Below are 25,752 nucleotides of genomic sequence, written 5' to 3'. Positions count from 1 at the left end.
GCTGTGTGGTCGAGGAGGCTGGGAGGGGAGAGTCCCATCACACACACCGCCATCCTCCCCAATTGACCCAGAGGCTCTGGGGACAAGCCCTTCTGTTGCTAGTCTTGAAGCACATGCAGGTGTTTCTAAAGTGCAGCCAGGACCGTGAATCCTGGGCTGGGGCAGGGGGTGGGGGGGGTNNNGGCAGCTGCGAACCGCACCCCCTCCCACAACAGGATGACAAACAGAATCTCAGCAAGAGACAGGAAACCAGAACCCTGGGGCAGCAACCAGCGCTGCGACCCAGAATACCCACACTTGGGCAGAAACGACTAAGGGCTCTAAGAACACCTACGCCATGTGGTCTTCCTCAGGCTGCATCTGCCTTGTTTGTCCCTCCTCATCCTCCCCTGCCTCAGAGACTTCGTCACAGAGTTGCTGGTCTGGAAGCATAAAGAAAGCTGATGGATAATGGATGCACAGGGATTGATGCAACAGCACGGCCCTCATGGACACCCAGGTAGACTGGACAACCCCGAAAGTGATACTCTGTGCCCGGTAGTAGCCGCTCCCCATTTCCTGCCTTCTGACCCCTGGCATCTGTTGCTGTTTTCTGGCTGTGGGTTTCCCTATTCTGGACATTTCACAGACAGAGAATCGTTCGACGTGTTGATCTTCTATGATTTCTTCCATTTAGCACAGGGTTTTCAAGGCTCATCCATGTTGTAGCATGTATTTGCACCTTTTTTTAAACTGCTAAATAATTTCTATTAGGTCACTATATCATGGTTTGTTTGTCCATTCATAAGTTGTTGGACATTTGGGTTGTTTCTGATTTGGGGCTGTTAGGACGAGAGCTTTAGCTACCCACTTCTGATGCCCATGCAGCCACTTCCTGAAGGCATCCCATATGTCTCTGATGGCCAAGTCCCTCACAGGCCAATGCTCCTCCCAAATGACTTAGGCTCTGGGCCCACAGTTCAGATCCCCTTGGTCCTAAGCCCTTCAGACACCTGGCCCTTCCACTGAATCGGAAGGAGGGAGGGAGTNTCCCTATCGTTCTTTCTTCCACTAGCTTCAGTCAAGCTCCCCCTCCCCCATTCCGTCCAGATGCACTCCAATAACCCTGAACTTCAAAGCAGAGGAGTAGAGCATCCCAGTCATCTTTCTAGAAGTCTCAGTTGCTTCTCTGTAAATTAATCAGTCTATTTGCATTGCTGGGTGGAGTCCTCTAACCCCCAGGGCCCTGTCCAGACAAAAGGGTACTGCCCAGCAACCACCACTGCCATCGACTTAATCCTAGGAAGAATACCTTGCATCTGCGCAAGTTTTTAAGGTTTATTCATTTATTTTGAAAGAGAGAGAGAGAGAGAGAGACAGAGAGAGAATTCTAAGCAGGCTCCACCCTGTCAGCATAGAGCCCAACATGGGGTGTGATCTAAGGAACAGTGAAATCACGACCTTAGCCTAGATCAAGAGTCAGACACTTAACCAACCCAGCCACCCAGGTGCCCCACATCTATGCAATTCAAGGAGCCACTTGTGATGTTAACCTCAACCTCCAAATAGACCCTCAAAGGAAATTCCAATTTCTACTGCAAAGGAAGAATCGCTTACAGCTCCTGATCAAGGGCCATTGTTCCACCTTTACCAGTCTTAATATCCAGCCTCTTCCCCTGGCACACAGGAGCCATGTGACACATCTCTGTAACCTGCGGCGTGGCTGAGAGGGAAGGCTGTTTCTGACTGAGAGAGTCTGAGATTGTCCCCCAAGACTGGGCAGGCCTTTGCTTCTGCATGACTTTTTTCTTTTTAGGTTTATTTTTTAGGAATCTCTACCCGCAATGTGGGGCTCGAACTCATGACCTTGAGATGAAGAGTCAGATGCTCCGGGATGCCTGGGTGGCTCAGTCAGTTACGTGCCTGACTCTTGATTTCGGCTCAGGTCATGATCTCACAGTTTGTGAGTTCGAGTCCCAAGATGGGCTCTATGCTGACAGTGTGGAGCCTGCTTGGGATTCTCTCTTTCTCTTTATGTCTCGCCCTCCCTCAAAATAAATAAATAAACTTAAAAAAAAAAAACAGAGAGAGTCATCTGCTCCACTGAGTGAGCCACTCAGGAACCCCCTACGTGCCTCCTTTAATCAGAGCACCAAATAGGGAAACCAACCCATCCCAGTTTATCTGGGACTTCCCCACTTTCAGCACTGAAAGTCCCCTCTCTGAGTGTGGGCGTAGGCTTAGGAATCCCGGAATCCCCCGGGCTTCTATCAATGGGTTAACAAGGCAGTGAATGAGCCATAGGATGAATAAAAAGCCATAGGATGCTCACACCTGAGTTTGGGTAAACATGATTGGCACCCCAAGCATAGGATGGTGCAAAGGCACCCCGAGAAGAGGGGGGTGCTGAACCCCAAAGATAGAGAGAGATGGGCAAAGGTCCAAGATAGGAATGGGCACAAAGGCTCCCAATACAAAGGTATATGAGGTAAGCAAGATCAGGCATGTAGGGCAAAAGTGCCCCCCAGTTTAGTCCTATAGCAGAGATGCTGCTTTCCCAGGAGAATGGGGCCAGGTTAGGCAAAACAAGCCAACTGGACTATAGACCGTTGCAGGCGAAGCAGCCCAGAGCTGAGATGGTTAACAAAAGAAAAGGTGTCTTGTTAACCCTGAGGTTATTTCCCGTGTCTGTCTTCTCCCCTAGGCCAGCTAAGACAGACAGACACGGTGCCTCCTGTGTGCTGTTAACAACCACCTGCTCATCTGCCCCGTGCCCAGATTTTGTTTTATATTGACCCAAACCCCAAACACTGTAGATCTTCCAAAAAAACAAACAAACAAACAAACAAAAAAACCCTTTTCCCTCATGCCCAGAAGTTGATGTTCACAGTTTCTTAGTCTCTTTGTGCACGTCCATCATGTTTGTAAGCCTTCTGATCTTAATAAACATGGGGCGAGGATCCTCATCCAGGGCTCTTGTCTTTTCCCGGACATTAGCCATCTCTCTCTTCTATTTCTTAATCCTGCGTCCCGCTCTCTTGCTAAGACAAGAGAGAACTTCAGACCTAGAGTCTGTGACATCTGAGGAAATGACTTGGTCCCTGGCAAACCCGGACAGTGGGTCGCCCTGCAGAGCATGGTACATTTTAGCCACAACATTGGCTAATGACGGAGGCAGACGACAGGAAATCAACCGTGGGAGTTGTGCCTGGCCAGGTAACCCGCGTAAGTATCAAAGACTTGTCCTCAGTGGCAAGGATACTGAGTAACAAATCCCTGCAAAGAGGGTTGCAGAATCCAGCAATGGGCAGGTCCTGGCATCATTTTTGGTTTTTTCATTATTATTGAGATAAATACAGTTCGGTGGCATTGAGTACATTTACAGTGTTGTGCAGCCATCACCTGTGTCTAGTTCCAAAATATTTTTATCCCCCCAAAAGGAAGCCCCGATGCTCATTAACTAGACTGCCCACCGCCCTCCTCCAGCAACCACCAATCTGATTTCTGTCTCCGTGGATGAGCCTATTCCGAATATAAATGGAATCAGGCAATATGTGACCTTTTGTGCCTGGCTTCTTCCACTTAGCATGTTTTCCAGGTTCATCCATATTGTAACGTGTGTCGGTGCATCTTTGGTGGTGGGATAATCACAGCATTGTCACGGCGTGTCTTGGAGGTTTGAGCTGAGCTCTGACTGTCCCCGAACTCCTCCAGGGAACAAGACAGACTTCAGCAAATGCTTGTTCCGGCTATTTTTTAAAAATGTTTATTTATTTATTTTGAGACACAGAGTACCTGAGCATGGGAGGGGCAGAGAGAGAGGGAGAGAGAGAATCCGAAGCTGTTTCCATGATGTCAGCATAGAGCCCCACACGAGGCTCAATGTCACTGTGAGACCTGAGCTGAAATCAAGAGTTGGACACTCAGGGGGCGCCTGGGTCGCTCAGTTGATTAAGTGTCTGACTGGCTCAGGTCATGATCTCACGGTTCTTGAGTCTGAGCCCCGCATCGGGCTCTGTGCCGACAGCTCAGAGCTTGGGGCTTGCTTGAGATTCTGTGTCTCCCTCTCTCTCTGCCCTTTCCTGCTCCCCCAAAAATAAATAAACATTAAAAAAAATAAAAGATGTTCTTATTATAAAACGAACAGAAGTAAACAGCAGTCATCAAGCAATGACACATGGGTACTCTGATGTGCTCGGGCGGTCGAGCAGTGTGGTCTACGTGGGCACAGAGGGCGCATGGCAATCGCTTGTCACGCCGTCTGCCTCTGCACCTTCCCCTCACCTGTAAACAGCTCGGGTCTCCCTAACTTAAAAAAACAGACACAAATTTCCTTTGGCCTTACCACTTCCTCGGCTCGCCACCACGCTTCATCACCACGCTTTTCTTGGCTTCCTCCTCCTCTGCCTTCACGCTGTTCCCACCTCTGCCTTCATGCCGTTCCCATCCCAGTGTCCTCTCGGCTGCAAGATCCTGAAGGCCGAGCCTGTGTTATCATTTTACACCCTTCGGAATGTCACGTACCTTCTCGGTTCTCAATAAATATTGGTCGACGTGGAGTTCTTTGCGCTGTTTGTGTACTTTGGTTTCCAGGATGAAACAGGGACTGATTTCTCAGCACCCTGAGAGGGTGGAAGAGCACATGACCTTGACCTATCTGATTTTTACGCTGTACTGGATGTAATCAGAAGGCTTCGAGGAATAGCTTCCTGAGTTTCTTGATGTTAACAGTTCGTACTGTTACTTTCACACTTCGAGAAGTAACCTTTGATACTGTGTGGTTATAACATAATAACCACATATGTCTTTGTCTTTTCTGTCGAGGGTGAAAAATTGGAAGGGCTTTAACCGCGGGTAAAAGTGTCTTCTCACATCAACCACATAGCATCACAAATTATGTGAAGCAGATGGCTATTTTACCAAGTGGGTTGTATACCAATTACGTGCAGATCACAAAACCACCTGAGCTCTGCTGAGCAGGTTAGCCAAAAACATCATTCTGGGGGACGCCTGGGGGGTTTAGCTGGTTAAGCGGCCGACTTCGGCTCAGGTCGTGATCTCACCATTTGTGGGTTCGAGCCCCGCATCGGGCTCTGTGCTGACAGCTCAGAGCCTGGAGCCTGCTTCGGATTCTGTGTCTCCCTCTCTCTCTCTGCCCCACCCCTACTCACACTCTGTCTCTCTCTCTCTCTCTCTCAAAAATAAATAAACATTAAAAAAAATAAATAAAAGACATTATTCTGGGAAGCTAATTCCCCTCTGTTGATACCTTTTCTGTTGCTTCTAAGCCAGCCTGGTGGCTGACCCCAGCTTCGAAGTACTGCCTAATCATGGCGTCAGGAAGTCCAAGCTGTGTGACCTAAGCATCCGTGGGGTCGTCAAAGGCTTCAGTCATGCCTTCTGTTGTCATCTGGCCTTTCCTCAGCTTTACTAGAACTGCTTCCAGAAGGGCAAGCCCTGTTCAGTGGGGTGCCCGAGGCAAGGGCAGGTCACCCACATTTAGTGTCCCTGGGCTCGTCAAGGCCACAGCTCCAAAGAGGAGCCCAGGCTTTTCCCTACCTTCCCCAGGTGACCCATCAGCCCAGGCCGCTTCACCACCCCACTGAACCGACTCGGGGTCCAAGGATGTCCTCGGCAGCTGGGAACTTCCTTCCTTCCTCTTCCTGGCCCCACCTGAATAAACCACCATGTCCTCGGCCACCAGCTCAGAGACACAAATCCCTTCTTTAGGAGTATCTCTCTCGTTTGACTTCTCTCATGGGGGAATTGTCGAAATCCTCAATGAGATCTTCAGGTCTTCCTCGGATATTGTGGATGGTGAGGCTAACCTCAGAGTTACATGGCCTCACGGTGTCCCCCATGCCATCCACATATCTCCTGGGCACCTTCTCAGGGGCCCCTCCCTTTCCGGAGAACAGTGGCCCTCTTCGGGGGTGTACAGGAGGTGTGCTGAGCACCCAGGGTTACCTGCTCCGTAGATGGGAGTGGTCAGCGCCTTACCTGGAAACCTCAGGCCAGAAATGCTCTACAATGTGGGGTTTCAGAAAGGTGATCATGGTGTAGGCAATCAGCCCCTCCGGCGGGGTGTGGGCCAGCACCTGTAATCAAACCATTTCTAGTTCTCAAAGGAAACCTGGAACTATTTCACATTTAATGGGATAACCAAAGACTATATAATCTTTAATAGCCTTGTGTTCATTCAGATTGCGAGTTCCAAAACTGTGATTTCCAGAGCTCTTGTGGATTTTGGAGTTGTTAATTGGAATCGTGGACCTGTATGATACTTACTGCATTTCCCGCGATCTAGTTATTTTATTCTGTGACCCTTCGTTTTTTAAAACCCTTCCATAGCAGCCTGGAGTATGACATACTCATTTCTCAGCAGAGACCATTCAGGTCCCTTGGCATATTTTCTCTTCTTATCGGCTCCAGTGACCTTTGGCCCGCAGATAGGAGGAGCCCCAGTTAGTATATGACATCACTGGGTCGTTGGCATGCCCTGGCCCAAAGTGACCCTGGAGTTTCCCCAGGCCTTGGGACTCCCTGAGGGGGTCAGAGCCTCCAGCGCTGATTTGGAATCATTTTACTTATGCGTCCTGATCTGACTTGCAATTCACATTAAGGGTAAAATAGCCTTAGAGTTAGACGTCCCTCTCACTGAGGTTCTCTAAAAGGTGGACTTTGACTCACAGAATATATAGATTGATCTGCTGTCCCGACAATCATTGACAAATGATTTTGCAACCCTCTATTAAGGTCTTAGATTTGACGTACAATATTTTTTTTCTTTTTTGCTGCTTGGTTGAGGTGTAATCGGTATACATTATGCTGTGCATATTTGAAGTGTACATTTTCATGAGTTTTTTACATCTAGGAAACCACCACCAAGATCAAAATAAAAGTTTCGCTCACCCCCAAAGTTTCCTCATTGTGAACAGTTTTAAAATAAAAGGTGTTAAGGAGCAACTATGTGGCTCAGTCAGTTAAGAATCTGACTGTTGATTTTGGCTCAGGTCAGGATCTCACGGTTGTGGGACTGAGCCCCACATCGGGCTCTGCGCTGACAGCGTGCAGCCTGCATGGCATTCTCTCTCTTCCTCTCTCTCTACCCCTCCCCTGCTCGTTCTCTCTCTCCCTCAAAAAGAAATAAACATTTGAAAAATAAAATAAAGGATGTCAAGATTATAAGGAAAGTAAAAGTCTCCTCCCTTTGCAAGCTCTTGTTTGTAAGGGACAAACCCAGTTGCTTATCATTTTGATTTGGTTTATTTTTAAAATCCAAGCAGCACTAAAATCTAGATTTCAATGCTACTGATGGACAATACATGATGAATTCTACACTTTTTGGAATCCTGAATCTGCTGCTTCAAAAAAGAATCTGGCGCAACATAACGTGGTGCCTGGATGAGATCCTGGAACAGAGAAAAGACATGAATATGAAAACTGGTGAAATCCAAACAAAGCTTGGGGTTTAGTTGATATGAAGATACCAGTGTTGATTTCCAGGTTTTGACAAGTCTTCCTTTGACAATGGAAGGACCTCAGGGAAACTGAAATGGGGTGGGGAGCACGCAGAACTCTGTACTATCTTTGTGCCTCTTCTGTAAATCTAAAATTGTCTGGGGACGCCTGGGTGGCTCAGTCGGTTAAGCATCTGACTTTGGCTCAGGTCATGATCTCACAGTTCATGGGTTCAAGCCCCGCGTTGGCCTCTGCGCTGACAGCTAACTCAGAGCCTGGAGCCTGCTTCAGTTTCCGTATCTCCCTCTCTCTCTGACCCTCCCCTGCTCACGCTGTCTCTCTCTCTCTTTCATAAAAACAAAACAAAACACGTAAAAAAAATTGTCCAAAATACAAACTTTATAGGAAAAAAAAAGACTCCAATGGCAATTAGACACTAGAGGAGAATGTTTTATCGTAGGTGCTTTTTTTTTTAAGTTTGTTTGTTTGTTTATTCATTTTGAGAGAGAGAGAGGAAGCACAAGCAGGCTCTGTACTGGCCTGAAGCAGGGCTCGAACCCATAAACTGTGAGGTCCTGACCTGAGCTGAGAGCAAGAGTTGGACCCTTAACCAACGGAGCCACCCAGGCACCACTTAAGGTGCTGTTTTAAGCAAAAGATGTTATTAAACCTCCAAATACTGAGCAAGCAACAGCTCTCATATTGCAATTGTTTTTAAGTAACAACAAAGTGGGGGCTCCTGGGTGGTTCAGTCCATTGTCCTACTGACTCTTGATTTCAGCCCAGGTCATGATCTCATGGTTTGTGAGATCCAGCCCCACACTGGGCTCTGTGCCGACATTGTGGAGCCTGCTTACTCTCTCTATCTCTCTCTCTCTTTCTCGCCCTCTCCCTTTCCCTCTGTCCCTCCCCCTCGAATAAGTAAATAAACATTTTTTAAAAAGTAACAACAAAGCACGTTTCACTTTCTGTTGCTACTTTTCCCTCCTAACCAGGATTACTATCTTTTCTTATTCTTTTCCATTGTCGCCTGTGCGGCCCTTCGCCTACCAATGACAAACCATTTCTAAAAGCAAGGTTGCGCAGAAGGTTTGTGTTTTGATTCTTAGAAATGAGACCAAGCTGCTTTCAAGTGAAGGACTAAAGAGGAATTTAATTCACGGAATAGAAACAGTCTCTTCTGTTTTGTGTTTGCCGAGATGTCAATATTGTTTCTTCTGGGGGTGGGAGGCGGGGGTGGGGAACATTTGCAGAAGAAGAGGCCAGGTCAAAAGCAAAGGCCCTCCCTTCTCCTGGCCCAAGGCCACATTGGGTGCAGTCAGGCCCCTAAGTGCCGGATGCACTCAGGAGGCTAATGCAGGACCCGTGTGGACACCTGGGTGCACTAAGGATGTGAGCCCAGGCTCATCCTCCCCCTTGACTGGATCTGGATCGATGAGCTTCTCAGCTGTGCTCACAGCAGGTTCAATGCCTGAGGGCCCTTCCCCTATTTCCCGGCCTTTGTCCAAACTCCAGAAAGCCCTGGAAAGTTGGACAGGGAGCTAGGTTTGATTTCATTGACATAGCAAAAAATGATTCCATACCACAAATATTCTCGCTCTTCTGATTCTGTAATAATAAGGGCAGGCTGAACATTCGCTATATAGGACCGTGCACATGTCCTCAGATCTACTTCTTTCCCTAGGACTGGTTTTATCAAGTCTGATTTATATAAAGCATCTTATATAGGAAATGTCTGTAACTCTAGGTATCTGATTCTCCTTGAGAAACGACAGCAAAGCTAGTGTGATAACTTTTGAAGATTAACCATTGCTAATTTAATGAATGGTAAAACTAAAGAAAAATCAAAAGCCAAAAACAAAAAACAAAACAAAACAAAAAAACCCTGATTCCATAGTTCTTGTCTCCGAGTGTTGTGAAGTCAAGCACAGGAATGCCCAACTTTTTAAAAGATACGCTTTCTTGGGGCACCTGGGTGGCTCAGCCAGATAAGTGTCCAACTTATCTCAGGGTTTGGTTTGTGGGGGCGAGTGCCGTGTCGGGCTCCCCCCTGACAGTGTGGAAGGAAGCCTGCTTGGGATTTGCTCTCTTTCCCTCTCTCTTTTCTTCTCTCTCTGCCCCTGCCCCACTGTCACTTTCTCTGTCTCTCTCAAAAATAAATAAATAAACTTAAAAGAAAAGATAACACTTTCTGCTGATGAAAATATGTATTCTAGGTCAGGAAGTGCAGAATATTTTCAATAATCAGCTTTGCCCATTTGTCTGGCTTCCTTTTTAAAGGACTTTTTTTTTTGGGCTTGTAATTATTAAACTTTAAAGTCTGTGGGCATGTTGAAGTTTAAACTTAGCTACAATGCTTTGTTCCAGGCTGTATCTAAAGTGTCTCGAACAATACCTGGCATGTAAGTGAGTGCTCAATAGCTATCTGTTGAAAAAAAATATTTGTTTAGGGATAAAAAGTAAATGGATCCATCTCTTTCAAACCTTGGACAAGTCAAAACTTAGCTGTTGGATTCATTTCCTAGAATTGCCTTCATCTGAGTCAAAGTGCTTTAGTACTGATTCAGTTTAAAACATTGTTTTTAATGTTCATTTTTGAGAGAGAGAGACAGACAGAGCACGAGCAGGGGCAGGGCAGAGAGAGGGGGAGACACAGAATCTGAAGCAGGCTCCAGGCTCCAAGCTGCCAGCGCAAAGCCCAACACGGGGCTCAAACTCACGAGTCTTGAGATCATGACCTGAGCTGAGGTCGGACACTTAATCGACTGAGTCACCCAGGCGCTCCAGATTGATGCACTTTCTAAAGCAACAGGAGTGATGTCTCTTTGAGAAACAAGAGTGTCTTTGGGCCTGAGATGGTCCAGGCAGGTTCTGGGGCTTCATCTGCATAGATGCCCTGTACCACGTGGGGGAGGCGGTGTGAGGAGATATTTGCAGCTCTCCCCAGGGGCCTGGGTATTTATTTGACTGGGACAGTACCAGCAGGTGACAGCGCCCTCCCCACTGCATGTCTGGGGAAGGTCAAGGCAGGGCAGGAGGCTTCCTCAAGTCGGTGGGGGCAGAGGTGGGGAGACTTTGAGCTGGAGGTGAGACCTCAGGCCGGTCAGAAGAAACTGCCCCTTGGCGAACACTTCCCAAGTTCCTCCCTCGAGCGTTTCCCTCAAGCTACAGCTGGGGACTTTGAAAAGCTGTGGGGCGTCTGGGTGGCTCAGTCGGTTAAGCATCCGACTTCAGCTCGGATCATGATCTTACAGTTTGAGGGTTCGAGCCCCGCATCGGGCTCTGTGGTGATGGCTCAGAGCCTGTTTTGGATTCTGTGTTTCCGTCTCTCTCTGCCCCTTCCCCACTCACTCTTTGTCTCTCAAAACTGAATAAATGCTAAAAAAATTTTTTAAAAATTTAAAAAAGCTGTGGGAGTCAGTACTTCCTGGGCACAGCCAAAGGGCCACCTCAGCTCTGGCCAGGGCTTCCCTTCTCTCCACGCGGAGGGCCCAGCCACCTTGGGGCCTGGCACTGGCCCCGGGACAGAAGAGAGAGAGGAGGGCTCCCGCAGAATCCACGATGGCAGACCCAAGGAGAGCCTCCTGGGACAGAGCCCAGTCTGGCTCATCAGCCTCTCAGCAGCACGTCCAGCATGGAGTCAGAGACGCGAGATGCCGGGTTTGTTGGGCGGCCTTGGTGTCCTGTCCCCGCCATTGACATGCAAGCTCCCCAAGCTCAGAGTTCTTGTTTCTTGTGTTCCAAGGCCCAGTGTGGAGTAGATGCTCAATAAACACGTGTTAAATGAACCAGGGAGGGACGGAAGGAAGGAAGGGAGGAAGGGAGGGAGGGCAGAAGGAGGAAATGAAGGAAGTGAAGAAGGAAAGGAGGAGGGAAAGAAAAAAGGAAGAATGAAGGGAGTAAACTGAAAACAACCTGTATCTTTCTACCCCTGGACTCTTTCTGTTCTGCCCTCACCAACAAACTGTACCTAAATGAATTTGTGTTCATTTTGTTTTGACTTGTTTTCTATGTAAGTCACATGACTGATGTTTGAGGTTTCAAAGACAAGACGAAAGTTCACCTTCACCATAATAAGACTATATGAAAAGGGAAGTTCACAAAGCATTTAACACCCATGACATGTAAGAGAAGCTCCGGGTGACAGGCTGCTGCCGGATGTCTGTGACTCCGCAGGGCCATTCACGGAAGGAGTTAGCCAACCCAGGGCTGAAGCTGGAGGGTTGCTACAGAATGAATCTGCTGCGCCTGGCTGGCATCTTTATTCCCCGGGCCCACGTCATACTCTGGGCTTTGCAAAGTCAAGACAGTGTCTGTAGCGTGTCCTGCAACTATGGGCGGCCTGATGTTTACACGGTCATGAAACACAAGTACGTGAGAAGCAAGATCCCCTTCCAGCCCACCCTGAATGTGGTTTGTATAATCTTCTCAAAAACGGATGTAATGCTGCCTCCTCGCCATTTACTGCCCCTCAAGAATCTAGGAGTTTCTACATGTGCGCTGCGGTTGTTTCTGGGTAGTAAGATTCTGTGGGAATTGTTTTCCTCTATATTATTTTTCTGTATTTTAGATTCACCACAGTGAGTAAATACTGTTATTACAGTAAGGACAAAAACAGTAACGAAGGCTGGCCCCTTTTTCCATTCCATTGTAAGTTAGCCCGCGTGCTAAAGGCAACCAGTACAAAAGTGGCCATTGTTGAGCAGAAGTCAGACCTGAAGCAAAATGAGTGTGTTTTTAACTGCCTTTTTTTTTTTATGTTTATTTTTTTTGAGAGAGAGAGAGAGAGAGAGACACGGTGCAAGTGGGGGAGGGGCAGAGAAAGAAGGAGACACAGAATCCAAAGCAGGTTCCAGGCTCTGAGCCGCCAGCACAGAGCCCAATGCGGGACTCGAACCCACAAATCATGAGATCGTGACCTGAGCTGAAGGCAGATGCTTAACTGACTGAGCTACCCAGGCGCCCTTAACTGGCTTTCTTAATGCACCTTTGGACGTTAAGTAGCCTGGTTTGTATTTTGCTAAGAAACTGATTTTAGTAAATGTGGACTTTAGGACCGTATGTGGACATACCGCCTACTCACCACCACACATTCTTTGTCTTCATTTCCTAGACTCAAACTTGCTCTAGACTATAATTTCTTATCTAATATTTTGTACCATGTATTCTTTTTTATTTACGAATCTTTACATTACGAAAAACATGCGTGAAGGGGCGCCTGAGTGTCTGAGTTGGTTAAGCATCCGACTTCAGCTCAGGTCACGATCTCACGGTTTGTGGGTTTGAGCCCTGCATTGAGCTCTATGCTGACAGCTAGGAGCCTGGAGCCTGCTTCAGATTCTGTGTCTCCCTCTCTCTGCCCCTCTTCCACTCACGTTCTCTCTCCTTCTCTCTCAAAAATAAATAAACATTAGAAAAGAAAAATATGTGTTAAGAAAAAAACAGCCAGGGTTGCCTGGGTGGCTCAGCCGATTAAGCATCTGACTTTGGCTCAGGTCATGATCTCTTGGTTCATGGGTTTGAGCCCTGCATCGGACTCGCTGTTGTCAGCGAGCTCACTTCAGATCCTTTGTTGCCCTCTCTCTGCTCCTACCCCACCTCCCCCTCTCAAAAATAAATAAACATTTTTAAAAAGTGGGAAACAACCATACAGTATATTTATTATTTTAAGCTGCCTTAGAATTCCAAAGAATGAGGTATAGTGTTCTTTTCTTTCTTTCTTTCTTTCTTTCTTTCTTTCTTTCTTTCTTTCCTTCCTTCCTTCCTTCCTTCCTTCCTTCCTTCCTTCCTTCCTTCTTTCTTTCTTTCTTTCTTTCTTTCTTTCTTTCTTTCTTTCTTTCTTTCTTTCTTTCTCTCTCTCTCTCTTTCTCCCTCCCTCCCTCCCTTCTTTCCTTCCTTCCTTCCTTCCTTAACTGAGAAGCGGGATTCAGCTGATACTTCACTGGTATTGCCCAAGCTAAGCCAGTGCATTGACTCAGGTGATCAGCATTATTACATCACACATCAGCTTCTTCTGGAAGTCTCCGCTTTGGCATGAGTTTCTTCAAGGGGAATGTATGCCCAGAAAGCTTTGTCTGTGGAGGAGAAGGAAGTAAATGAAGAAACTCTGCTGTTGCTCATCATCCCTCCTCTTCACTGCTGTAAGATATTAGAAAATATATGTTCATCTCTGCCCCTGGTCTCTGGCATAGAGTTCCCGAAGCTGTTGTAATTTCCTGGGTGATGGGAGTGTCTTTTTTGTAATTTCCTGGGTGATGGGAGTGTCTTTTGTTCTCGTGAGGTGACTCTGAGTGGGCTTAGGGATGGCCTCTGGATGACAGCTGGTCACCAGAAAGAACACGGCATGATTAGAAGCTTGGAATTTTCTCTTAAGAAGGGAGAAGACTCCAGAGTTAATGATTGACCATGCCTACATGAGGAAGCCTCCATATAAAATCCCAGTAGTATAGCGTCGGGAGAGCTTCCGGGTTGGTGAACGAATCCATGTGTTGGGAGGGTGACCCACCCCAACTCCACGGAGGCTGAAGCTCCTACACTCAGGGCCCCCCCAAACCTCTCCACATGTATCTCTACATCTGGCTGTTCATCTGTACCCTTTACCACATCCTTTAATAAGCTGTTCAATGTAAGGAAGTGTTTCCCTGAGTTTTCTGAGCTGCTCAGCAAATTAATCAAATCTGAGGAGAGGGTTGTGGGAACTTGGATTTGTAGCCCAGTCAGACAAAAGTGGTGGGTCACCTGGGGACCCACTATTTACAAGGGGCATCTGAAATATGGTGGGAGCAGTCTTGTGGGGCGGAGCCCTGACCCCGTGGGATCCAACACTGTCTCCTGGTCGATAATGTCAGAATAGAGTCAAACTGTAGGACACCCAGCTGGTGTCATGGAGAATTGCTTGGTATGGGGAAAACCACACACACATTTGGAGACCAGCGTCCGAAGTGTTGTGAATGTGGCAGTCATGTGAGAACAAGGAAGACACACAGGAGAAAATCAGAGAGGAAAGATAAGGGGTTTTCCTACACGCCTACCCAGTGGACCCATGAACTGGCCAGCACTGCCCGGGTCATGGCCCAGCCAGTGCCTCTTTGTAAACAGAAAGTTGTAGCCTTGGGGCACCTGGTGACTCAGTTGGTTAAACATTTGACTTCAGCTCAGGTCATGATCTCACAGTTCGTGAGAGCCCCACATTGGGCTCTCCGCTGTCAGCACAGAGCCCACTTTGGATTGTTTGTCCCCCTCTCTCTGCTCTGGCCCCACTCACTCTCCTTTTCTCTCTCTCTCTCTCTCTTTCATAAATAAGCAAACATTAAAAGAAAAAAAATAAAGCTGTAGCCTTGTTACAAATGAATGTATACAGATCACTCTGAGTGATGCAGAAATCCTGTCCACCCCTACCCGTCCTAACCCCAGGCTTCAGAAACAATGACAAATCCTTCTGTCCCTTCTTTTTAAATGTAGGCTTTTATAGCAACCAAGTCAACAGCACACTGAACCGAACAAGGAAAGGATGAACGCCGGCCCCAAAGAGCATAGCCCTGCTAGGGCCATGGCCTATGGATCTGGGGGGAAAGGGAGTGTTGGTCTGGTGGCCAGCCTCGGGAGACGGAACTTTTGGGGTGTGTGTGTGCCCGGTGAGGAGACAGGGCACGGCTGGAGCAGTACAAGAGCCCAAGGCGGAGGTGCTAGAAGTCTGGTGTCAGTCTGTACAGCCCCTGCGCAGAGCTGAATAATGGCCCCGAAGACAGCCATGCCCTAATCCCTAATCCCTGTGGATCCGCTACTGTACTCTGCAGAAGGGACGTGGCAGATGTGATTAAGTTAAGGACCTGGGGGTGGGGAGATTATCCTAGATTACCCAGGTGGGCCCAAAGGGGGCATGAGACTCCTTAAAAGGGAAGGGGAGAGGGGTGGCAGGAATGTCCGAAAAGGAGATGTGCCCATTGATGGAAGGATGGATGGATGGATGGATGGATGGATGGATGGATAAAGGAGATGTGTATATAGTCAATGAAATATTGTTCAACCATTAAAAAAAAAAAAGGAAATCCTGTCATTTGTGACAACATGAATGGACCTTGATGGCATTATGTTAAGTGCAATATATCAGAGCAAGACAAACACCATATGATCTCACTTATATGTGGGATCTAAAAAAAGACAAAAAGAAAGCCAAACTCACAGGTACAGAGAATAGACTGGTGGTTGCTAGAGGTGAAGGCGAGGAGCAAAATGGGTGGAGATGGTCACAAACAAGGCGCCTGGGTGGCTCATGGGTTCGAGCCCCACATTGGGCTCTGTGCTGACAGCTCAGAGCCTGGAGCCTGCTTCAGATTCTGTGTCTCCCTCTCTCTCTCTGCCCTTCCCCCTCTCTCACTCTGTCTCTCTCTGTCTCTCAAAAGCAAATGTTAAAAACTTTTTAAAAATAAATGCTTTTAACTTTTAGAATATGTAACATAAAATCATCTTGATTATATGATTTCCGTCATGAAAAATTACTGAACTGGGGTCTGAGGGGAACTCTTGTTGGTGCTTATAAGGTGAATAGTCATGATTTCTGATCCAGAAAACGTTTATAGTAGAAGCCTGGCTCAGACCAAGTAACGTGGCTGTAAGGGAGGCTGGGAATTTGCATTTTCTGAAAGTATTCATAAGGCTGAAAATTACCCAGATGTGCCAAGGGTATTCAAAAGGTCCAGTCAGAAAACAAGATAAACATTACTTGAGGGGCGACTGCATGGCTCGGTCGGTTGAGTGTTCGATTCTTGATCTTATCTCAGGTCTTGATCATGCGTTCAAGCCCCATGTTGGGCCNCTAATAAAAAAAAAAAAAAAAAAAAAAGATAAAAATATGTTGGTTATGAGGAGGGAGAAATACGGCACAGGCTAAGGTCTCAACAAGTGGCGCTTATTCTTATTGGAGAGTGTGAGCAAAACTCCCGGTTTGCTGGGATTTACACAAACCCCCTGGCCTTGATCCCATGAAAAAATCTCCACTGCACCCCTTCCAGGTCCCACTGGCGTCTTCCCAAAGCCCTGGGCCCCAACCCTGGGGTTGCTGGTCTTTTCCTGGGGACTCACCAGGGTCAGGAATATTAAAGTGTTGGCACATACCTAAAAATAAGTGAATCTTCTCTTTTTGAAAAGAAGGAGGGGCACCTGGGTGGCTCAGTTGGTTAAGCATCTGACTCTTGATTTCTGCTCAGGTCATGACCTCACAGTTTCCTGAGTTCGAGCCCCACACCAGGCTCTACGTTGACCCTGCAGAGCCTCCTTGGGATTCTTTCTCTCCCTCCCTCTCTCTGCCCCTCCCTGCTCACATTCTCTCTGTCTCTCTCAAAATAAATAAACTTTTAAAAAATCATTAAAAAAAGAAGTGAAAAAGGACGCATAAAATTTCCTCCTCTCTCTGCCCACTCTCTCTTCTCTCTGCCAAATTTCTAGATACTACCCATCCAATTTTACAGAGGAATGGAATGCATAATGTACTTTGTGACAGTCACTCTTGAAAGGGTCCCTCATAAAAGGCGGTAAAGGAGAAAAGAGTGTGCATTTTTGGAATAAGGTTCTCTGGGGCCCCATGGGAAGGGAGAGCCAGGAAAGCAAATTTGCAGGAAGAGGAAAGGGGACCCCATGACGGACACAGTGAGAAGATGGGCTCCAGCCACTAGAGCCCTAAGGTGATTTGTCCTCTTATTTCTATACCAATCCCTCTGACCTTGCTGTTGGCATTTCTCAGAACAGAGAACTCCTGGTGACAAATCAAGGCCCCACTTAGCCGTGCTCTGGGCTCTTGCTGCTCTGTCTGAATCTACGGGGGACACTCACCCCCCCCCCACATTTTGGAGGCAGCCATCTCTGTGAAGGTCAAGGCTCACGTGAGCCTACAGAACAGAAGAAGGCGGTGGTCACGGAGGGCAAAAAAACTCTCAGTAGGTGGGAGCTCCAGCAAGAGATGGAGTTTTAGAATTTGGGGTATGGACGGGGGAGGGGTGAGAGGTGAAGGAAGGGGGGCAGATGGTGTCAGATGAGAAGGAGCACGTGGGGACCCTCGGGACTTACATCAGCAAAGACGCCCGGATGGACCCCAGGTCTTGTCAGGAAGCCGCATGATCTGGCGGCCACAGCCAGGCCCGGTGACAGCTAGACTGAACCGCGGGGCGTGCAGTTTGGAGGGAGACGCAAGGGGCTCTGCAGCCAAACAGGACTGGCCAAGAGCCCTCCCCCCACGTGACGGCTGTGTGACTTGGGGGAATGATCAGTCAGGTTCGAGTCAGAGAAGTAGAGGGACCACGTGGGGTGTGGAGTGTGTGGGGGACTGTTTTTCCAGTGTCTGGGGCCGGAGGCCGCGGCTCTGAGTGCAAGTGGTCAGGAAGAGAAGGCGGGACGCACCAAGGACACGCCGGAGGCTCAGGCTGGGCTGGGACCCCCACAGTCCGTCTCTCACCGGCTCCAGGCCTCCAGCGTGGAGGACAGCACAGGTGTCCCGCAGGAAAAGCTGGCGCCCTTTGTCATGCAGGAGGCGGGGAGGCTGTAGCAGACGGTCCAGCTGCTGCTGGACCAGCCTTGAGCTTGGCTGTGGCCCCAGCCACCCAGGATGCCCGCAGATAAGCCACAATGCTATGAATTGCAGCGATGCCTCCCACGAGTGAAGGAATATGGCTGAACCTTCCAAACCTTGTACAAAAACATCCTTCTCTTCCCCGCGCTAACTGGAAACTATGCAGGAAGGGGAATTCGAGGAAAGGCAGTTATACCTTAGCTAAACTGACACCATGCAAATGCACCACAGGGCAAGTTACTTAATTCCCTGGGCCTCAGTCTCCTCATCTGTGAAATGGGAGTCATCGCCCCTTTAACTGGGAGGACTGAGTGAGACAAGACATGGATAGCCCCCTGGCCATCAACCAGTGTTGGCTTCTTTCTGTCACCCCTCAGCTACCCTCCTGAGGGAGACGAGGGGAGCACCTCCAGATTATGAGCATAAGGAAAACGTTTCGGGAAGATTAGCTGGTTAGAAGGTAGCAAACTAATGGAAAGGGAAGGAGGAATTTGGGTTTTGTAAGGCTGAAGTTTATATAAGATGATCAATTATTACCTTATTTGTATTTGCACCTTTATACTTATTTATACAATGATTTGTATATTAATATTTATATAGCAATCACTATATTAATTGTATATTGTGTATTAAAGAATACACAGCTGAGAATATAAAATTAGATACAAAAGTATTTACTTACAATGAGAAAATAAATCACAGGTTATGGATTTCTTAAAGCTGCCAGATACCACGAACATTGCAAAATGCAGAGAAATAAAATGCTTTGTATTAATTAACTGCCTGACTCTCTCTTACCCTTTTACATACATTTTTGACTGTGTAATCTTTGCCTATACACATGCCAACCTTTTGTAACATGCTCTATATAAAGACCAGAAAGTCTTTCTTCTAGAATGATTTCTCAAAGTGTTTATTACTGACAGTTCAGAAGTTTCTTTTTTTCTAAGTTTATTTATTTTGAGAGAGAGAGGGAGAGTGTGCTTGCTTGAGGGGCAGAGAGAGAGGGAGAGAAAGAATCCCAAGCAGGCTCTCCACCGTCAGCACAGAGCCTGACTCGGGGCTCAATCCCATGAACCATCAGCTCACTCGCTGAGCGGAAATTGTAACCGACTGAGCCACCCAGGCGCCCTAGAAGCGATTCTTTGGATTTGACTATTTGTTGTTGATACATATGATCAATATACTTTTCAAAAAAAAAAAAGGCCACAGCCTCGCCACCACCTCCCTACTTGAGAAGTACGTTAAAGCAGAAGTCAAAGAGGGAGGAGACAGAGGTCATAACCATTGTGGTTAAAATGTCTTACTTTGCAGACTTCAGAGAAGCGTATGACCACGTGAACACAGTGCTGGCAGCCCTTTCCATGACCATGGAGGATAGTTGTGCAAGGGAAGGAGGGCCCCTGCGGGTTAGGCTTTTGGTCATTTCACTGTAAAAATCTCTCCAAAAGGGAGAAGCTGCCAAAAGGAACCCACGTACGTGTTACGTGCAGTAACCAAGGAACTGCATGACACCGGGGGGGCCATCCCTGGAGCCGGACAAAGGGCGGCGGATGTGGAAAGGTTCTTCTTTCACAAGAACGCCAGCACGATTGGCTTCATGTTCTCTCAGGTGGGAGATCTCTGTGGAAGCCAGTCATCTGGCAATGACCCCAAAAGTAAAAGTCTTCCAGCCAGGAGGAACAGGAAACGGGAAACGCCACCCACTGAGAACCGTCCTTTGCAAGATGATCTGCTTGACAGTTACTGGCTTGGGGATGCGGTGTGGACCGCCTGCTCAGCAGCAAACTGGGCATGCTCCCTTCAGGACACTGTCAAGGACTTCTGGAAGGAAAATGTAAACCCTCTAGGTTTTTGCAGGAAAGAGCTCTGGCAGGAGATTCTCCAGCTGGGAAGAAACAAGTATTCTCTTGGATGGGGGGCGGGCTTACCATCTCTTCCCCCTTCACCCCCAGTTCCCCGCCCCCAAGACCTTTGTCACTGCCTCTGAAAACGTCTAAAGCCAAGTAGATCGCAAGCGCTCTCTGGCCTGGGCTGAGACCAGTACACGTTTGTCCCTTCCTTTAATATGATTTTTCCCCCCTTGGGGCGCCTGGGTGGCTTAGTCGGTTAAGCGTCCGACTTTCGCTTGGGTCATGATCTTCATGGTCATGGGTTCGAGCCCCGCGTTGGGCTCTGTGCTGACTGCCAGCTCAGAGCCTGGAGCCTGTTTCAGTCTGTGACTTCCTCTCTCTCTGACCCTCCCCTGCTCACACTGTCTCTCTCTCTCTCTCTCTCCCCCCCCTAGAAATAAATAAAACATTTAAAAAAAATATGATTTCCCCCCCTTGATTAGAAAAGTAAAATATCCCCTTTGGGCGGGAAATTATAGAAAAAGAAAGCTGTTACCATTCATAATCCTTGTATCTACTTTATGTTAGTAGTTTTGCATAGTTCCTCCAACCATTTTCTTTTCTTTTAAGTTTATTTGTTTTGAGAGAGAGCGAGCACACATGCACACGCATGCAGTAGAAGGGCAGAGAGAGAGAAACTCCCAAGCAGACTCCTCGCTGAGGCAGAGAGCCGGACCGGGGGCTCTATCAAGAGAACTGTGAGATCACGACCTGAGCTGAAATTAAGAGTTGGAGTCAGTTAACAGACTGAGCCTCCCAGGGCCGCTTGGATCATTTTCAACACATCAGTCGGGCAAGGATTCTGATTTACAGTCTGCTTTTTTCAGTTAACATAGAAACAAGTCTCTGTGCCTTGAGAAACTCACTCAAAGCATCATTCAGATAACTGCTAGATATTTTCTCACAGATTTTCACAAGAGTGACCAATTTCAAGAGTTCTACAAAAAAGGAAATAAAATGCAAGAAATCGAGGGCTCCCTGCTGGCTGTGTCACTGGGGCGTAGGACCCTTAATTTCGGGGTTGTTAAATTCTAGCCCCATGTTGGGTGCAGAGATTACTTTAAAAAAAATTTTTTTTAATTTTTTTTTTAATGTTTGTTTCTTGAGAGAGACAGACAGAGCACAAGCAAGGGAGGGACAGAGAGAGAGGCAGACACAGAATCTGAAGCAGGTTCCAGGCTCCGAGCTGTCAGCACAGAGCCCGATGCAGAGCCCGAACCCACAAGCAGTGAGATCATGACCTGAGCAGAAGTTGGACGCTTAACCAACTGAGCCACCCAGGTGCCCAAGAAATGTTTTTTTTCGTAAAGTAAATGAAATCAAATGTAGGAAGTCCAAAAGGAAAGCCCTATGTTGCCAGGCACTATGCTGCCAAGGAGGCCAGCAAACTCCTAACGGGCCTTGATGATGCAGTTCTTCAATTCTTGACGTCCCCCACTCATTCCACTCTTTGCCCCTTTCCTTCCATGCTCAGCTGGGTTTGTGACTCACCTTGGGAGCACCTAGAAGACCCAGACCCCTCCAGCTGCAGGACCAAGCCAGGCTGAGGCTGGGGAGCAGGCCCCCCCCCCCCCACGCCCTGCCTGCGCACTCCCAGCTGGTTACTTCCTCATACACTCGCCAGGCCAGACCGGGGCCAGACCGGGGCCAGACCCAGGCGCCTTCCGCGTGCTCTGGGCCCAGTGTCCCCCAGAACCCCACACTCTCCTTCACCCAGACCCTTTCTAACCACCTCAGCCTTCAACCCGTTTTCAAAAAAGNGAGAGGGCTGCCCCCGCCGGCCCCGGAGCCTTGATCCCGGCCGCGCCCGGCGCGCCCTCCCCAGGGCCGCGAGTTAGAAGCGGGGCCTGGGCAGGCCTGCCTTCCTTGCAGCTGCGTGCGGCCGCGGCCATCCACAGGCCGGGACCTCCTCCGTGGTGGAGATGTGNCGTGTGTTTGATAGTGGGTGTCAAGTCCAGATGGGCATTTCCCCAGGGTCAGATAGATGGGGAGCGGCACTCAGGCCAGGACCCAGAAATGTCCGGGCCCCCAGTTGTGTCGACGGCAGGGAGTCAACGGAACCAGACTTTGAATCCTAGGAAGAGCCCCTTCCCCGGGTCAGCCTCCTTCTTGCTTCTGACACTAACTGATCGCACTGATGAGCCAAATATAAATACCAAAGGGACAGAAAAGAAGACCTGGGGCGGAAGAGGTAGACAGGGGATTATTCTGTGTCTATGCATTTGTGTTTCGCTGGGTTCCTTCCCAGAGCGAGACTGTCATGGGCTGAGTCTCTAGAAATTAGAAATTTCCACCCTTGTGAAGCTCAGTGTGTGTTTCAGATTCGTTGTTGTCGCTGTCGTTTTCTGCCAGCATCACTTAGACCCTTAAATTCCAAAACTGCTTCCTAAGGGCAGGCTTGCACAGGAGGGGGCGGGGGGGAGCTCCTGGCTAAAAGGCTGTTTTCCTACCCCAGACAGATGGGTTTGAGTCCTGACCCCACCCTGCCTCAGCTTCAAGTGTTGAGCCATCTATGTTCAGCTCTCCCTGGGCCTCTTTCAGATAGGTCTTCGGCTTTGGTGAATGTTGGTAACTGGCTGAACTGNTTCTGACAGGAGTCCAGGGTGGAGAGAAATATATAGAAACTTTGCAATTTGATGTTGCCTCCAGCACCTAAGGCCATGTCCATCTTTCTAGTAATTATCTTTTATTGTATTCTACCAGAGTTTGGGGCTGTGTGATGCATCAGAAATAAACTTGATCATAGGTCCTTTGAAAAATAGCACCATGTTATACTAATCTCTTCTGTGACTACTTGAAATTTTTTCCTAGCAAACCATTAAAAAACTAGGATATTTTTAAGAGAAACTGTTAGAGCACAGAGTGAAACTACTAACAGTGGTGATATAGTAAATGGGCAGTAGAAAATTTTCCGTACTTTTCTGTAATTCACAAGTGTCTTTCAGTGATCATGGAATTGTTTTTATGGTCAGAGAAAAAATAGATAAAGGTATTGGAAACAAACTTTTAAAAAGGGAGACATAAATATATCTACCTCTTAGAGTTGTTATAAAGATGGCATGTAAAATATTGAACCTGACCTGAATTGTAGTGTAAGGGGAAGAAAAATTTCCTTTCTTGTCTTCTAGATTTTTCAACTAGTCTAATAATTAAGTTGACATGAAACAGAGTAACAGGAGAAAAACAGATTTAATTAGTACCTACAGGAGCTTATGAAAATATGAGACTCAAAGACATGACTGAATCAGGCAGATTTCATACCTCTTAGAGAACCAATTATATGTGGAGATTTGACCAAACAAAGGGGTTTGAACTTGGGGTAATAGATTAACAAAGTCAACAAAGTTTATTTATAAACCTTCTAGGCCTTGAATTCCCCAGCAATAAAGATGCCCTTTACCCTCCCAGTATAGGAAGATAGGAAGGATACAGGAGAGATTTATTTCTTACTTGTAAGGGAATAAAGGAAATTCAGAATGTCCTAAAATCACACCAACTGTTTCTTAAGGAACTTTAATTCAAAATAATCAACATGCCAGAGTGGCGTGTTTGGGGGTGGTGTATTTTGCTCCCCTCAGTAGTAATACATTAAGTGGTGGCCTTTGCTTTAGATAAAAAATGAGTCGACTGCACCAAAGTGCAGTAAGTCCACTGACTATCTAGTAATTTACCTAAATGTGGAGGAATTGAGGCTTCTCTTTGTATTGTAGTTGCTGCTTAGTTTTCTAGTAGATTGGACATGGACTTGTGCCATAGAACTTTATTGCCATGATTTGTTGATTTGACCAAAGCTCCTAATGTGCTTAGAGACCACCAAGAAAGACGGTAAATGCCCAGCAACATAAAAACCATTGCAAATGAATGTCATTGAGTAACTCCTGTTTGTCCATAGTCTCAGCAGTTGAAACTAAGTAGCTGGTGTGTTTGGAGGCAAACTACAAATGATAGTAATAGTTACCATGTATTGGGCCACACTTCTAGGTCAGACAAGGTTTTAAGTGTCTTATATACATTATCTGACTTTATTCTTTCTACTATTCTTTTCAAGTAAGTAATAGCCCCATTTACTCTCACGAAAACAAAAACATCCTTTATAGGAAGAGACAAATGGCTAGATAAATAAGTGATGTCCAGTATTTACTAACAAAAGCAACTTCCTGGTTGTGACTAGGATTCAGGGAATTTTTTTTTAATGCTTATTAATTTTGAGAGAGAGAGAGAGAAAGAGAGAGAGAGAGAGAGAGAGAGAGAATGAGTGGGGAGGGGCAGATAGACGCCCAAGTAGGCTTTGTGCTGTCGGCACAGAGCCCGAGATGGGCTCAATCCCTCCAACCTTGAGATCATGACCTGAGTGGAAATCAAGAGTCAGACGGTCACCTGACTGAGCCACCCAGGTGCCCCAGGAAATGTGTTTTTGACTCTTCCCCTGCAAGGCGTTAGAGGTAGGACCGTTGATGTTCATCATAATGGCCCATCCATGGAAAGATTCTGGAGGGTCTTTGGTTGTCAAGATTAAATTATTAATTTTAATGTGAATGGTACTTTATTTTATTATCTGTGTGTGATGTATGTTAATCAAACTATACTTCTGAGACCCAGGATAGCCTGTTCTTAAGTATGTGTAAAGCCTCATGGGTAGATCCAGGGGGGATCCGAAGTGGTAGGTGGGGGCAGAAAGGTGACACAGAAGGAGGCCGTAGTCATGAGGTGCAGAGGACACACTTCACACAGTGAACACCTGCGTTATCTCTTCTTATCACTAATAGTGTATGAGTGGTTGCCCCAGAGACCCTGGAGAGAGAAGGTAGAGTGGAGCTCTGTACACCCTCCTATTACTGTGAGCTTTTATCTTGTAGGAGCCAGGCTGTCGCTAAAGCCCCGATGTCCACCTGCAGCATCTGAATTAATTCCTATTGTTGTAACAAATCACCACCAATGCAGTGCCTTAAAAAACACTAGTGTGTTATCTGGAGGTCAGGTGCAGGTTCTGACCGGGCTAAAATCAAGGTGTCAGCAGGGACACGTTCCTTTCTGGAGTTTCTGGGGGAAGAATCATTTCCTTGCCGTCTCCAGCTTCTAGAGAAACACCATTGTGGTGAAGTTGGGTCCACCCAGAGATTTCAGGATAACCTCCCTATTTGAAGGTCTGTTGATTAGGACCCTGAATTCTGTCTGCAGCTTCAGTTCCCATTGCTGGCCGCTCAAGGCAGGGTCCGGGGGCTGCTTGCTGCTTGCCACCTTCACACACAGCCGTATCATGAGGAGTCGGGACACTGTGAAATCGTCATGTCTTAAAAATTATACTTAGCGTCTGCTCTGCCTTTCACATCCCTCGCTACAAGTCTGGGAGAGATGGCACCATTTCGGTCTTCACGAGGAAACTGGGGCTCAGATCCTCAGCAGGGTCTGCAGCTGTGGGTGACAGGATCAGAACTCCAGCCTCAGCCCTTTGTCCATAAATTCTGTTCACTTCCCACTGAGCCTTCACCGATACCCTTGACAGCAGGTGCTATGACCCTAAATACGCTGACTTTTTGGAGCCAAGCAGGTAAGTCTTGGCCCATAGTCATCCACCCACTCCCGGCCACAGCAAAGGCCACAAGAAAGGGAGGTCCGAGCATAACACAAGGAAGGAAACAGGGAATCGAAGTTTTGCGTGGTTTTCGAGCGGACGCGATGCTGAGGACGAGACACGGGTTATGTGGTCTCCGAAGGAAAGCTGGAGGCCACTCCAGCCCCACCTCCTTAGTGCCTGCTCTTCCAGGCGGTGGGGGTAACGCTGTCCCCAAGTCCAAGAACACCCAGCCTTCCTGGAGCTCCCCACTCTTGTGCCCGGCGGGCGGGGGGGGGGGCGGGGGG

At 47.6% G+C, this 25,752-nt stretch overlaps 1 protein-coding gene and 1 non-coding gene across 3 annotated transcripts in view; both read left to right on the top strand.

Moving 5' to 3' along the window:
• Positions 1 to 435: 435 nt before the first annotated feature.
• Positions 436 to 25,752, top strand: part of IFNGR2 (interferon gamma receptor 2) — a 47,519-nt gene continuing 22,202 nt past the window's right edge. The window contains exon 1 of one of the 2 annotated variants that reach the window (XM_077765502.1): positions 436 to 499. In XM_077765502.1, coding sequence (XP_077621628.1) covers positions 451 to 499 — 49 coding nt within the window. In that variant the 5' untranslated portion in view covers positions 436 to 450. Of the gene's footprint in view, positions 500 to 21,894; positions 22,085 to 25,752 lie in introns of those variants that run through there. The other variant, XM_077765501.1, reaches the window with a different exon arrangement.
• LOC144232672 (small nucleolar RNA SNORA72) lies at positions 9,023 to 9,154 on the top strand. Its single transcript, XR_013335483.1, has one exon. It is a non-coding gene; the product is annotated as a small nucleolar RNA SNORA72 (small nucleolar RNA).

The sequence above is a fragment of the Crocuta crocuta genome, unplaced genomic scaffold, assembly GCF_008692635.1.
Source record: "Crocuta crocuta isolate KB4526 unplaced genomic scaffold, BGI_CrCroc_1.0 scaffold84, whole genome shotgun sequence".
In the NCBI taxonomy this organism is placed as follows: domain Eukaryota; kingdom Metazoa; phylum Chordata; class Mammalia; order Carnivora; family Hyaenidae; genus Crocuta; species Crocuta crocuta.
The sequence above is the reverse complement of the archived record's forward strand: the minus strand, read 5'-3'. Positions and strand labels throughout refer to the sequence as shown.